The 13,928-nt window shown below is 44.6% G+C and overlaps 1 protein-coding gene across 1 annotated transcript in view; it reads left to right on the top strand.

Moving 5' to 3' along the window:
* Window positions 1–1,787: 1,787 nt before the first annotated feature.
* C2QH7orf78 (chromosome 2q C7orf78 homolog) overlaps window positions 1,788–13,928 on the top strand; it is a 280,749-nt gene continuing 268,608 nt past the window's right edge. Inside the window, exons 1-2 of the mRNA XM_069648621.1 lie at window positions 1,788–2,018; window positions 9,027–9,505. Coding sequence (XP_069504722.1) covers window positions 9,041–9,505 — 465 coding nt within the window. The 5' untranslated portion in view covers window positions 1,788–2,018; window positions 9,027–9,040. The remainder of the gene's footprint in view (window positions 2,019–9,026; window positions 9,506–13,928) is intronic.

The raw sequence follows: 13,928 nt of genomic DNA, 5'->3' as shown, positions 1-13,928 counted from the left end.
AATTTGCCACAATGATCTTGCATACTAGTGGTGGGGCATATAGTGATTCACTGCCAGAGTGGTGAAGGAAGCAAAAGCATGACTTGGGCAACTCGAATGTGCGGTTGACTATGCCCCTAGTGGCTATGTATGCTGCGTTATACCTTACCACAGCCTGGGGCGCAGGATTCATGAATGGCATGAGCAGGGAAGGATAGACCGGTTAGGCACTGTCCCCTCAAATGTGAAAATGGTTGTTGTTGGCATTGATTGTAATGGTCTGTTTTTTTTGTGTGTCATGTGACTGCTTGCATGTGCATAATAGTTGATAACCTCCGACGAGCTAGGTGTTGCCAAGGGTTTCCAATGCCAGTGCCTAGTGGTGAACAGCAGTAAATTAAGCTACCATGTGTGCTTCCAGGGAAATTGGCATTCACATGCATGATGACTCCCTTTGTATCGTAGTTAACCTGCGCATTCAATGAATGTCAATGCTTCCAGTTGTGGTACATGTGCTCAGTCGCGTGGGGGCTGTAGTGCAACATGCCTGCAATCAATGGCCCCCAGTACCCGTAGGAAGTCTGCTGTGGCATAAAACTCCTGGCATGCTCTCTGCCTTGCCTGCAGTGTGCATGACATGTATATGGGCCTACCCACATATGATGTACTGCAGCGCAATACCTGGTGTAGGCACCATGATGGCGTGGCCTGTGATACGCCTCCAACAATGGTGGTGGTGGTGCTCTGGAAGGATCCTGTGGCTATGAAATGTACCCTTTGGTCTTTGTACGTTGCGTTGCATAGCATGTGGTGGTGAGATCACAAGGTTTGCGTGTGCCTTTTCTCTACAGAAAGTTGTGGTTAGTAATCCATGAATGGGGCTATGTTTGTGTTTGACTGCACTTGTTACTTTATTAAGTGGCGCGTCTCTCAACACGTCCACATTATTCCTCATTCCTCTCCATTTTGCGTGAGGTACAGGGAATATGCCTGTTCCACCCGCCATTTGTTTCTTTGAACAGACCCCTTCCCACACTTGATATGATATGATAGGTTATTTATAACCTGCTTAATACCAAGAGGTTACTAAGCGCTGACCCGAGGATCGAACCTTTGTTGCTCCTTGCCGTCCTGATTACAAAGTGAGCATATTGCAGCTGAGCTATCCTCCCAAGACTTTGCACAGTTTGTTGCGCAAAGCTCTCAGCACCATACAAAGTAGGGAAGGGCCAGAGCAAAGTGAGTGCAGACCCATGCAAAGTCCAATCCATGAAACGGCAACATGAGTTTTGCCTGTTGCAAAGTACACTTTTTCGGTTCAAAGTGCTGTTAGGCACCCAAAACTTTCTATGAATCAGCCCTGTAAGTGGTACACATACAAAGCTCACACACATGGCCGAGTTATCTGTGCACTGATTTGGCAATGCAAACAATCATCTTGGTCAAAGCCACCACAGAAACGTGGGAAACGCCCCGGCCTCCTCGCCGCCCCGTTAATGCATGCACTCAAAGTTATCAGGCTATCAGGCATGTATGTATTCCTGTCTTTGCGGTTTCAATCACAACCGCACAATCCACTTTCTTAAAAGACAACAAAACAAATAACTACATAAAGATCGTTTCTGTTTTTATTTTTTTTTACTTCAGGTTCGGGGCGCTAATTTAACATGTTTTATCAATCGGCAGATTTGCATTACTTCCTGTGCTTGCCCGTACCTGTTCTTGGCAAGTTTTACTTGTTGTCGGACAGTTCAAACAATGGCAATGTATGTGTGAGCGTGTTGCTAGGTTTCAGATAACAACCATTCATTTCAAGCTTTCAAACTGCTTCCATTGACAGCCCGTCCACCCCTATTACCGACCCCGAGGCAGCATTTTTTTGGTTTCTAGGCAACTCGGTGGGGCACTGGGCAGTCCGGCATTCCCAACTCACTTGGGGAAAAGAGAAGAAACACGATTAAATTGAGTAACTCGACGCACAAGAGATCAGGTCTTTTGCCTTTTGCAGACGGAGAAGCGAATCAGAATAATTTACAAAGGTAGGACATTTGTATTTTTTCATTTCAAACTCGCTTACATTTTTTCTATCAAGGAAATTAAGTTTTCCAAGAGTTCAACTTAGTTGTCAGTGAATATCATATACTTATCGTGTTGTCGGGGTGATGTTTAGCGGTTTTAAAACTGCGAAAGCAACGGGAGAAAAATACACGTGTAATATAATTGTATAAAACAAACACAAATGTCAATTTTGCAAGTGCAAAAGTTACACAGACCAGACATAACATATAAAATTAGGGTCATTTTCGAAAGCTTTGATACAGTCATTTTCATTGGACCATATGTGTTATAGACGGTCAACCCTCACGGTAAACGCTTGTGAAATAGACTCCTTTGGAAAATGAAGCGTTACCGCATCACATGTCAAGTGTCTCGGTATAATACGAGATGCCCCACCCAGTCCTAGATATTTTTAGCCGCAGCACTTTGCATTCCAGGATAGCTCTGCCCGTTCCTAAAATGTGGATATTCTAATGAAAGGCCCAGAACACAAAGGGCATTTGGCTAAAAAAACAGACCGGGCGGAATAAGTCACACGTGGGATAGTTTCGGTAGCTGCTATGCAGAAGAGCATTTCCCCCGCTCTTTTGGAGAGTACCCAGATGAAGAGCTCAACCCAGGACCACCTTTTTTGTCGATGATGACATTGACGTCGTCTGCAAAAACAAAACTGAGAATGCTCCCACTGGTCCCCTTTCATCACTCCCTGTGTTGTCTTTCTTCAGTGACTGTGCTGCACCAGTGGCGTAACACAAAATGTGGGTGCTAACTTGCGAGCCATGCTGAGGGCCCCCCAGGCCCAACTCGGCAACAAATCATGGCTCGCGCCACTCTATAGGCCGGCCTAGATTACCACACGTGCGGAATACTACTGCTTCAGGTGCACGCTGCACACTCCACTCGGAGAAAGATCTACATATGTGTTTTAATGCATTATACAGCACACTTTCTGAGAAAAATTGGCTAAAAGGCCACCCCCTCTACCCTCTTCAAACTTTGAGCTATGTTGACTGGACCTGGCTGACCTACAGAGACATTGCTGGACAGAACAGGACACAGCACCTGTGTTTCGCTGTTAACAAAGGACCAGAAATTACAAACGTAGAGCATTTCACTGTTAGTACCTGCATTCAAATGCATAATACTTTAGGCAATTGAAATCTTGAAGTGAGTTTAGTACTTGTATTACAGGGAAGTGATTGGAAGGGTAGAGAGAGAACAGGCGATTGCTTTTTCTGACAGCAGTCCTTAAGTGCGTGCTTTCAGACTTAAAGGAGAGAGTTAACTTCTTGTAATGGTATGGTATTGTTTATTTGTAAAGCGCCTATACACAAAGCAAGCATTTCAAAGCGCTTAGGTAGGGCGGGAACAAGGGGAAAAACAAGTCATTCAGAGCCTTTGAATTTCTGAATGATACAAGTCTGCACAGGTAGAGTGGGTGAATGGAACAGGTGCATATAATACAATTAATGGTATAGATGACAGCAAATAGGTCTGACAACAATTCTTCAGTTTTTCCAAGTGCATTGAGGTGGCACAACGCAAGGAGGGGATAAAAGGGAAAAACAGATAGACGATCTTCAAGGCATGGTGCGTTCGGATAGAGCAAGTGCGCAGACAGCTGCAGGAGAGGTGGAGGGTGTGGGTGGTGGACAAGTGCATTGGGGTGTAGGGAGGGGGACCAAATGCGCCAAGTCAGTCAGAAGCTGGGGTAACTGCTGAGAGGTGCCATGCTCACGAGTCATTGACCAAGTGCAGTAACAACGAGGCAAGTGCAGGCCCAGAGGCAAGTGTGAGAGGACTGACGAAGGTGCCAGGGACCTGTGTGACTCTGAGGTACACCAGGTGGCTAGTCAGAAGACTGTGCCGAAAAGGAGGGAGAGAGGGATAGAGTGGAGAGAAATGTTAGCAGGGTAGAGGGAGAGAGAAGGAAGAGGAGAAGAGGAATGTCTTAAAGAGTTTCTGGAATTTAAGAAGTTCAGGCTCAAGACGGAGTGCAGCAGGGAGGCTATTCCAGAGGGAGGCCCCTGCAGAGGATAAATATCTCACTACAAATCTCTGCTTGGAGAACTGGCTCACTCGCAGAAGGTTGGAGGTAGATGAGCGGAGGCCTCAAGAAAGGACTGTATTTAGGAAGGCATTGTTGCAGATAGGGATGTCCCAGGTGCCAGAAAGCCTTGTGGACAATGCAGAGGGTCTTGAACTCAATCTTTGCAGCCACAGGGAGCCAGAGGAGGGATTTCAGCGCCGGAGAGATGCGGTCCCTGGGCTTGAGGCAAAGGATAAGTCTTGCGGTTCTGTTCTGGATGAGTTACAGAGGGTGCAGAGCAATGGTAGGGAGTTTGAGAAAGAGGCTGTTGCAGTAGTCCATCCTTGAGAGAACCAGGGCTCTGAAGACAGTAAGCCACTGGGGGAAGGTGAGAAAAGGAAGAGTACCTCTGAGGAGGTGTAGCTGGTAGATGGATTTTTTTTAGAGATGTCTGAAATGTGAGTGGAGAAGGAGAGAGTGGAGTCGAAGATGACCCCAAGGTTTTTTGCCTTGCAGGTGGTTGTGGGCACAGGGCCAAGGGATGCTGACCAGAGTGAGAGTCGGAAAGTGAGAGCAGAAGTCCCAATGTGAACAATCTCAGTCTTACTGGCATTGAGGAAGAGGTTGTTTGCAGCACAGCATGACTGAATTGCGGACAGTCAGATATGAGTGAGGTAGAGGAGGTGGCTGAGGGTAGCCTGAAGGAGAGTTGCATGTCATCCGCATAACACTGGAAGTTGGAGATGAAAGTGACAAACACACGTGCAAGGACAGCCATGTAGACGTTGAAGAACAAGGGTGATAGGTTAGAACCCTGGGGAACACCACAAGTTGAAAGAGTGATAGTAGAAATAAAGGACCCAGTTAAATCTGGGATGGGCTGTTGGAAAGGAAGGAGGTTAACCACACCAGACCCTGACCTGTGATTCCCAGATTGTCATGCAGACGTGCCATCAGGATGTTGTGATTTACTGTGTCAAAGGCAGAGGAGAGGTCAAGAAGAATGAGGACTGAGGGATTGTTACTGTCGTGATTTGAGAGCATGTCTTCACGGGTGTTCAGAAGAGCAGTTTCCGTGCCTTTGGATGCGCTAAAGCCAGACTGATGGTCGTGGAAGCAACCAGCTGAGAGATAGACGGCTTCTCAAGGAGTTTACCCAGGAAAGGGGTTATCGAGAGGCTGTAGTTTGCAGGAATGGAAGGGTCAGCAGAGGGTTTGTTATGTAGAGGGTACATGAGAGAGTGCTTAAGAGAAGTTGGGAAAACTCCAATGGCAAAAGAGAGATTGCAGAGATCAGCCAAGGCTGGAGCAAGAGTCAATGGTTGTCCTTAATGGTTTTGGAGGGGCAGGGGTCCACCTGTTTGGATGAGGCCTTCATAGACTGGACTTTTCTTTCAACCTCATCAGGTGTGACAGGAGTGAGAGATGAGAGAAGTGGTGGGGGGCCAAGGGTGGCTCCAGAGGTGTTGGTGTAAGACGTGCTATAGGTGTCTGCAATAGGAAGGCCTGGGTTGCAGACCAGTATGTCCTTCTTAAGTTGCTTCTGTCCAGATTTAGTGATAGGAGAGGGATGGGAAATAGAGAAGCAGTTAGAAAAGATTGGAGAGATAGATAGCGACATAGCTAGCTGCAGTGGTGAGGAGGACACTTACTAGGCTGATGTACTGAGTCCAAGGACAGGGAGGCAGGGAAAAACACAGGGGGTAGCAGAGGGTGGTGGGGGGCAGGCACTGAAGACAAGGAAGGATGTGCAGGATGTTAATGCAGGCTGTGCTCACAGCAAATTGTATTCTTTTTTTTTTTTAAAGTAGTAAAGTAACAGCTGTGCACCCAGCAAATGTGATTTATTAAAATGGTAGCAGCAAGTACACAGCTGAGTTTGATATTAGCTAAAGCAGAATGAGACACAATGCAGCATGTGCACACAGCCAAGTTCAGATTCAGGCACAGCAGAATAAAACACAGTGCAGCATGTGCACATAGCCAAGTTTTAGCTAAAGCAGGATGAGGGTATTGTGAGCAGAGTACAGGTGAGATGGAGTGGAGGGTAAAGCAGTCAAGGGTGTGGAGGAGAGAATTGTGCATATGGTAGTGGATGCTGATCCACAGGGAAATAGAAAGATTAACACTTGGAATTTAGTGGGCCAGGACGGAATGGTTCTGGTGCACCACCTCCATATTGATCATGATGGTTAGGAGGGGTGAGTGACTTTTCGAAAGCAGGGGGCACAAATAGTGCACACAAGAAAAAAGTGCACAGATGTAAGGCACACACAAACCTAAGTTCTATTTTCAAAAACAGGAAGTATGCAGAGCAAGTAGGTGCACAGATGTAAGGCACACACAAACCTAAGTTCTATTTTCAAAAACAGGTAGTATGCAGAGCAAGTAGGTGCGCAGATGTGAGGCACACACAAACCTAAGTTCTATTTTCAAAAACAGGTAGTATGCAGAGCAAGTAGGTGCAAAGATGTGCGGCACACACAAACCTAAATTCTATTTTCAAAAACAGGTAGTATGCAGAGCAAGTAGGTGCACAGATGTAAGGTGCACACAAACCTAACTTCTATTTTCTCGGGCTGCAGAAGGCTTCAGCCATTTTGTAACAAGCATTTTCGGATGGGAAATTCAAAGAGCACATTGCTTATGGGAGGTAGGCACCATAAATAACATCACCACATTGGTCACAATTGTGAAGAAGTCATTGAGTCAGTATGGGCAATAACTAGTACAACCAATTGACTACAAGGATATTTCACTCACCTATATAGATTTCAGAGCATCCTTTGACACTGTGGACAGGGATTTGTCGTGGAAGAAACTATAAGGGTGGGGAATAATATCTGGCTTCCTAAATATCATTATTCTGTTATATCAGAATACAACAGTTAATGTCAGACTTGACCACTCAAGTAGCCTGACTGATGCTATACCTACTTACATAGGGCTGAAACAAGGGTACATGTTGGCCCCAATGTCATTCAGCCTCTACCAGGCAGATCTGACAGACTATATGCAAAAGGCTGATGCATTTTCTCCAAAACTGGGGTTTGGGGGAGGCCCTTGGTTGGGTTATGCAGACAACCCGTTGCTTTTGGATAAAGCACCTAAAGGGCTTCAGGCTCTGATTGATATGTTAGCATAATTTGCATGACTTCATAATTTAAATATAAACATAAACAAATCTAAGATCATGGTATTCAGGAAACCCATTAAAAGGGTGGGAAGGAGTACAAATGGATGCTAACTTGTTTCCCTATGGAGCAAGTGAGGGAATATAAATACTTGGCAGTAGCCATTGACAAACACCTCACCTGGAAATCACAACATGAACAACTGAAGGCAGATGTGTGACAAGTAAAGTTTATTAAGGGGTTTGCTAAACCGCTTGCAGATTTCTCCTTGGAGTCGGTGATAAATACATTCAAGGCTAAAATAGTTACGAAACTGATATATGGTGCAGAAATATGGGCTGACAGAAACATAAAAGAACTGGGAAGAATCGAGGCTAGTTGCCTCAGGCTGTTGCTAAAACTGCTTAAGAATGTGCCCATAGAATGCCTGCATCATGGAGTCTCTGTTGCGATAAAAGAGGGTTAATTATGGAAAATGGATAATGCTGAGGAACATACGATTCCAATTCTGCTCTTTGTAGAAGCTCAACAAATGAACACATTCTCTATGAAAACAGCCATCTCTAAGATGGTGGAAGAGACATCCACTTGGAGCTGAATTTTGAGATAAGTATAATCTCAGAGCCCAGGTTAAAGAGAATTTTTAAGGATGAGATAAATGTGGGGGATAGGCAACAGAATGTCATGAATTTGGCCACTAACATGTTGCGAGGATCATGTTCTGACGACTTCCTAATAAGAAGAATGGCAAGATATCTGCAGGAATTCCCCAATAGGTACTTAAGAGGAGAATGCATAAGGGCTACATTCAATATGGCTCCACCTCTAGAAGTGCTGGGAGCTGGAATGGGGCTAGTGAGGCCGACAAGACGTTTAAATAATGCCCTCTAGTAGCCGTAAAACATCAGTTAGTACACTGCACCTATGTTGAACAGCATAGGGATACAACGATTAAGGCTATTGGTTTCAGTAAAAAGGGATAACAATGTAGGAAACATAATCTGGGACCATTTATTAGAGGAGAGGATATCACTTTGGTCTATTATTTTAATGTGATTGGAGTTGCTGATTAACGATAGTCTTGAGGTCATCTGATGGCAGATGGATGCAAAATATTTTAATAACAACAGAAGGGAGGGATACACAGAAACGTGATTTGGAGTTGTTTTGCGGTAGGGGAAGTGGGGCATTGAGCCTCCATGAATGTTGATTATGGGGTTGGAATAGGAAGATTGTGATTGCATGTATTGAATCGTGGACTTATGTTGTTTTTTTTGTATTTTATAAATAGAAGTTGTTATGAAAAGCCATTATTGTCCTGACATATAACAATAAAAAAAAGAAATCAATACATGTTAGGAATATGGGCCTCATTACACAGTAGGAGGTACCCATGCCGCTATTTGCGGCAGGGCTACCCCCTTACCGCATACCGGGTCCGGGTTCTCGGTATGGGGATTTACCGGGTCATTCCAACCTTGGAGGACCCGGTAAGTCCCCATTCTGAAAACCATTCCCCATTCCCATTCGAGCCCCCATAGGGCTAAATGGGAATGGGGAAGGAGCTAAAAACAGGCCCGCAAATAGCGGGCCCGTTATTAGCTCCCTGATCCTTAGCGGGACCCGCTAAAGGTCCTCGTAATAGGGCGGTAAGGGGTTAATGGCAGCGGCACCCTTACCGTTGCCTTTAACCCCTTACCGCCGACCTCGTAATGAGGCCCTATGTCTTTAAACAAAGACAATACTTTTGTGCCTCGTTAATCTAGTTACCAAGATTATTTATAGTCATTAAGTAATTGCAATAACTTTTTATTTCATTTTCCTAGATATATTTTGCAAGATGGACAAGGACACCATGTTTGCCATGCAACCACCTGGTGCAAGCAAGGAACCCTCCTACATTTTTGCAAGGAAAATACAGTTTTCTGCCAGCCAGGATTTGTCCCTCAGACGTAGTGAAGCTGCGGTACGACCCAAGCTGGTGCCAGATAACGACATATGGAGAAGAAAGCCGCCAGACTTCAGTGTGAAGTTATATAGATCTTTGCAGCTGCCGAAGCATTCGACCGAAACTGAAAAGGAAGATGTGGATATGAGTGGCAGGATCAGATTCCTGGGGACAGTCAATGAGCTTTATAAGTTACAAGGGGATCTTTTCCCCGATCTGATAGGGAAGAAAGAGCCCCCCAAGCTTATCACTAGGTTTCCGCACATCGGCCCGCATGAAGCCAGCCTCATGTTTGTGAAGGATGGCAAGTTTCCTTCAGGGACATACAAGAATCCCAAGCCACATGACTTTAGACAGGTAAGCAATTATCTACTTAAGGAGGACTGGGCCACCAGGATACTTGCATTGTTTAATAGCTGCATGTCATTACTGCGTAATATTATTTTCAAGACGCCCACAATACAGGTTAGAAGTGGCACTGATATTAACAGCACAGCGTATATTCTTTACAACTTGTCTGGTCACAAAGCTGAGTGAATGCACCTTACTTTACTGTAGATTGACTCTACAAATGAGCAACATAATGACACATTCAAGAGTGGACATGACACATTTTAGAGCAAACATATAATCAATGGCAAATGCCCACCATTTTAATCTCCAAACGAGGTCCTACTTCAAATAGTATTTCAGTATACACACGAACAGTAGGTTCTACATTAAAAGGCCACATTATGGAATACATAATGTCTCCGGAGGCACGCAGTGCATCCCCCACCCCCACACAGGTATCAGAACACAGCAATACTGATGCTGCCACATTCTGTGCTTATCGAGATTATAATTGCTTGACATGGGTGACAATTAGTGTGTTGTGTCACCGTCTGTTACTGAGAGTGAAATCCTAAAATGGGTAGCAATGATGGTGATAGAAGAGGCACTATTTGTTTGCATAGAGAACACATGCTCATTAAAGTGTGTTTTGTATTCAAGTGGTTGGCAAACCACTCACCATTTATCACCCATTCTGTAAAGGGGTAAATTGGGGACCTGGTGCTCTCGTGTGGCCAGCAATGGGTGCTCACCCACTGCTACTTGTGACCATACAGATGACATATACCTGACATCTACCAGTGAAGTTATCACTTAAGTAATGCCTTATCAAGAGTTAGAAATGCCTTTATTTGACCACATGGGTAATTTTCATAGGTTGGACTCCTTCTAGCACTTGAATTATGCCCTTCTGGCAGGCACAAGAACACCATTTCAGACTGATAAAATTTGGGACATGGGCTAATCAGCTTTGCCTTTACAAGCCCTACTGACCTCCTGTGCCAGCATCCTGCCCTATCTGTTCTCCAGCCAACTACGCTAGTCTGACAGTCAAGGGTGGCATTGAAGACTGAGTTCCCTCAGAACTCTGGTGGCTGCTGTCTTGGAGCTTCAGTGCTACATGGCACTCTGGCTATTTGGCTACCGCTAACCCCGACAACAAGGAGCAGATCTGTGAGACAGCAAATGCCCTGGTGTCTTAATTATCAGTTTACCTCACCCCACAGTACTGGGAACCAAAGGGGATCGGGCGCACGAGATTGATTCTCCGCTAACCACGGTGTACTTGCTTCTCCACTAGACACTGCGTCCTTGCTTCTCCACTAGCCATTGTGTACTTGTTTCTTCACCAGCCACTGTGTACTTGCTTCTCCACTAGCCGCTGTGTCCTTGCTTCTCCACTAGCCATTGTGTACTTGTTTGTTCACCAGCCACTGTGTACTTGCTTCTTCACTAGCCGCTGTGTCCTTGCTTCTCCGCTAACCATTGTGTACGTGCTTCTCTGCTTGCCAATGTGTACTTGCTTCTCCTCTAGCCATTGCCTATATGCTGCTTATTTGATTGATACACATCAATCCCCATAATTACAACCTAACCTACCTCTACGCCACCCGCGACTTCCACTGTACGATTTCTACCAATGATCAATCTTGATCACTCTATGGCTATGCTAAAATGTTCTACACTAGCCTCCGCTCTGCATACTGCATAACATGCTAGGCATCTCCCCTTCCTAGATTACCTCATCATAGCCATATATCTACGCCTTTTGTAGTATGTTAGCCACTGCTCTCCATTCAACTACTGTATTGTAGACAATTAACTATGCCCTATGTAGTATGGTAACAAAGGCTCCGTGCTAGCGCCCTCTATAGCATATTAACTACTGTCCTCTACCTGATTGTTGTATTTTAGACTTATAACCATGTTTCTTGTTGTATGCTAGTCAATACTCCTTGTTAGTTGGCCGCATGACTGCCTTATTTAGACATATATATATGCAATATAGCATGCCAGTCATCAATCCTTGCTTGACTGCCTCATTACAGTCACCTATCTGTGCCTTTCCTAGTATATTAATCACTGACTTCCGCGAGATTGACCTACCTTAGCCATATAGCTCTGCCTATTGAGGGTTGTATGCCACTGCTCTTACTATATACCATAGGTAAGCATCAGAATTCTGCAAACATCTCTTATTAGGCAGGGATCCCCTGACACACAATTACCCCTAGCCTAGCAAGTCTACTCATGCACCTACTCAGCTTCACTACCACGTGCATCCTATCTATACTAACTGTCTAACTATGCCCATAATGGCACTATACGCTATATCTAATACCAAGAAGTACAACACTCAGTTACCAACCACTGCCCTATACTTTAGGCCTAGTACACTTAGTATTCCACTATCAATGTCTCCAAGACTACCATCGTCTGACAATATCAAACCCACTAAATTACTACCGTCCTTTGACCATGAGGCAATTAAACTCAACCACTCCATTCTGGCAGTACCACATAACTCCCACCCGCTCACACCATTCCAATGGATCCAGTTTTTTGCCACAAGACCAACTCCTAACCAGCCATGCCCAACAAAAATCATGAACTCTAGTTTAGGCTCTAGACTCAAAGTTTCCCACCTGCAATTAACTCCAGAAGTAAAACTAATATTAAGTCCTTGCCCTTGAGAAAAAAAACAGACAAGCCTATCAACAGTAAAAGGAACAACAAACCTACTCTTTACGTAAACTCCTCCTTAGTGGAAAGTAACAGGGACAGCACTACCCCTTTCATCAAGGGAGTGCTCATAAATGCCAGATACTTAAGAGCACATGCGCTTGACATTGCCCACATCATAATGAAGGTTGACCTTGACTTACTAGCCATAACTGAGACTTGGCTTCATGCTGCGGCAGGGACCTCACTCTCGTTAGCTATACCTGAAGACTATACTATCTTCAGATAATATAGAGAATCTTCCAAAGGTGGTGGCGTCGCCGTCATTGCTAAAACCCAACTAGGCCTTAGGTCCACACCCAATGAACAATTTCCCTCAGGAGAACTTCTGTCTATCAAGCTACTCCTTTCGGCATCATGTACATTAACTATCCACCTCATTTATAGACCACCAGACCCTTTATCTACCTTTGAGGAAGATATCTCACTTCTCCTTACTGCAAACACCAAACAAGGATCACAAATCATGCTGATGGGAGACCTTAATCTAGGCCTCCACGACGCAAAAGAAGACCATGCTTCAGCTCTATCGAATACAATATCAGAACTAGGCTTTACACATCGCATCACCAAGCCCACCCATTGCAAAGACAGAACTTTAGACTTGATCACAGACCTCAATTGTGACACTAATATACTCTCTAACAAACCTTGCGCATGGTCGGACCACCACATTATCTCTTTCACCATTCAGGATAACAACCGCCTTAAGTACTGTAATTTACCGGCACCATCAGCACTCACCAGAAATAACTGGAATATAACAGTAGAGTAACTACTCTCTCTACTACAACCTATCACAGGTCACTCCATCCTTAAATCAGACGTCCCCTCCTCTCTAGTAGAACTGTACAACAGTACATCACATCACGTCATTAATCCAGTGGCACCACTGAAAATGCGCAAATCCAAACCTCATGCTCACCTTAACTTCTGGTTCACCCCTCACCTCAGAAACGTATGCAAACATAAAAGAGATGCTGAAACTCTGTGGAATAGCATGCCATCAGCCCTCAACAAAGACACATTCTCAAAAGCATCCACCAGTAATAAAACTGCCATTCTCCAGACCAAAAGTGACACCTTCAATGACCGAATCATCAAAGCTAAATCAAGCAACAAATAACTATTTAGTATCCTTAGAGAATTAGAATCTCCTATACCACCACCAGACACTTGTACCAAAGACAACACATGGTGCACCAACATACAAAAAGCGCTGCTTGACCAAATAATGCTTTTACAAGCCAAAATTGAAACCAAGAAACTCCATTTTACCTTGGTCATACACTTACACAAGCCACAAACATCCTCCTCTAAACACTGCAGCCCATTCAACTTCTCACCTCTGACCAGCAAAGAGATAGAGGATATAATAACTAATCTGAAACCTTCTAGATGTCTGGGGGACATCTGACTGGCAGCTATTATCAAAGAGGCAGCAGGGGATCTTGCACCATTTATCACAACATTAATAAATGCATCATTCAAAACTAGTAGAGTACCCACTAATCTGAAAGACGGGTGGGTCCTCCCACTACTAAAGAAACTCTCCCTTGATCCAAACAACCCTACTAATTATAGACCAATAACAACAGTACTGTTTCTTTTGAAAATCTTAGATAGGGCAGCCTACCTTCAGATCCAGGAGTATCTTGAAAGTAATAACCTTCTTGGCCTACAACAATCAGGCTTTAGACCCAGA

Source organism: Ambystoma mexicanum, chromosome 2q (genome assembly GCF_040938575.1).
Source record: "Ambystoma mexicanum isolate Mex_15411 chromosome 2q, UKY_AmexF1_1, whole genome shotgun sequence".
NCBI classification, from domain to species: domain Eukaryota; kingdom Metazoa; phylum Chordata; class Amphibia; order Caudata; family Ambystomatidae; genus Ambystoma; species Ambystoma mexicanum.
The sequence above is the reverse complement of the archived record's forward strand: the minus strand, read 5'-3'. Positions and strand labels throughout refer to the sequence as shown.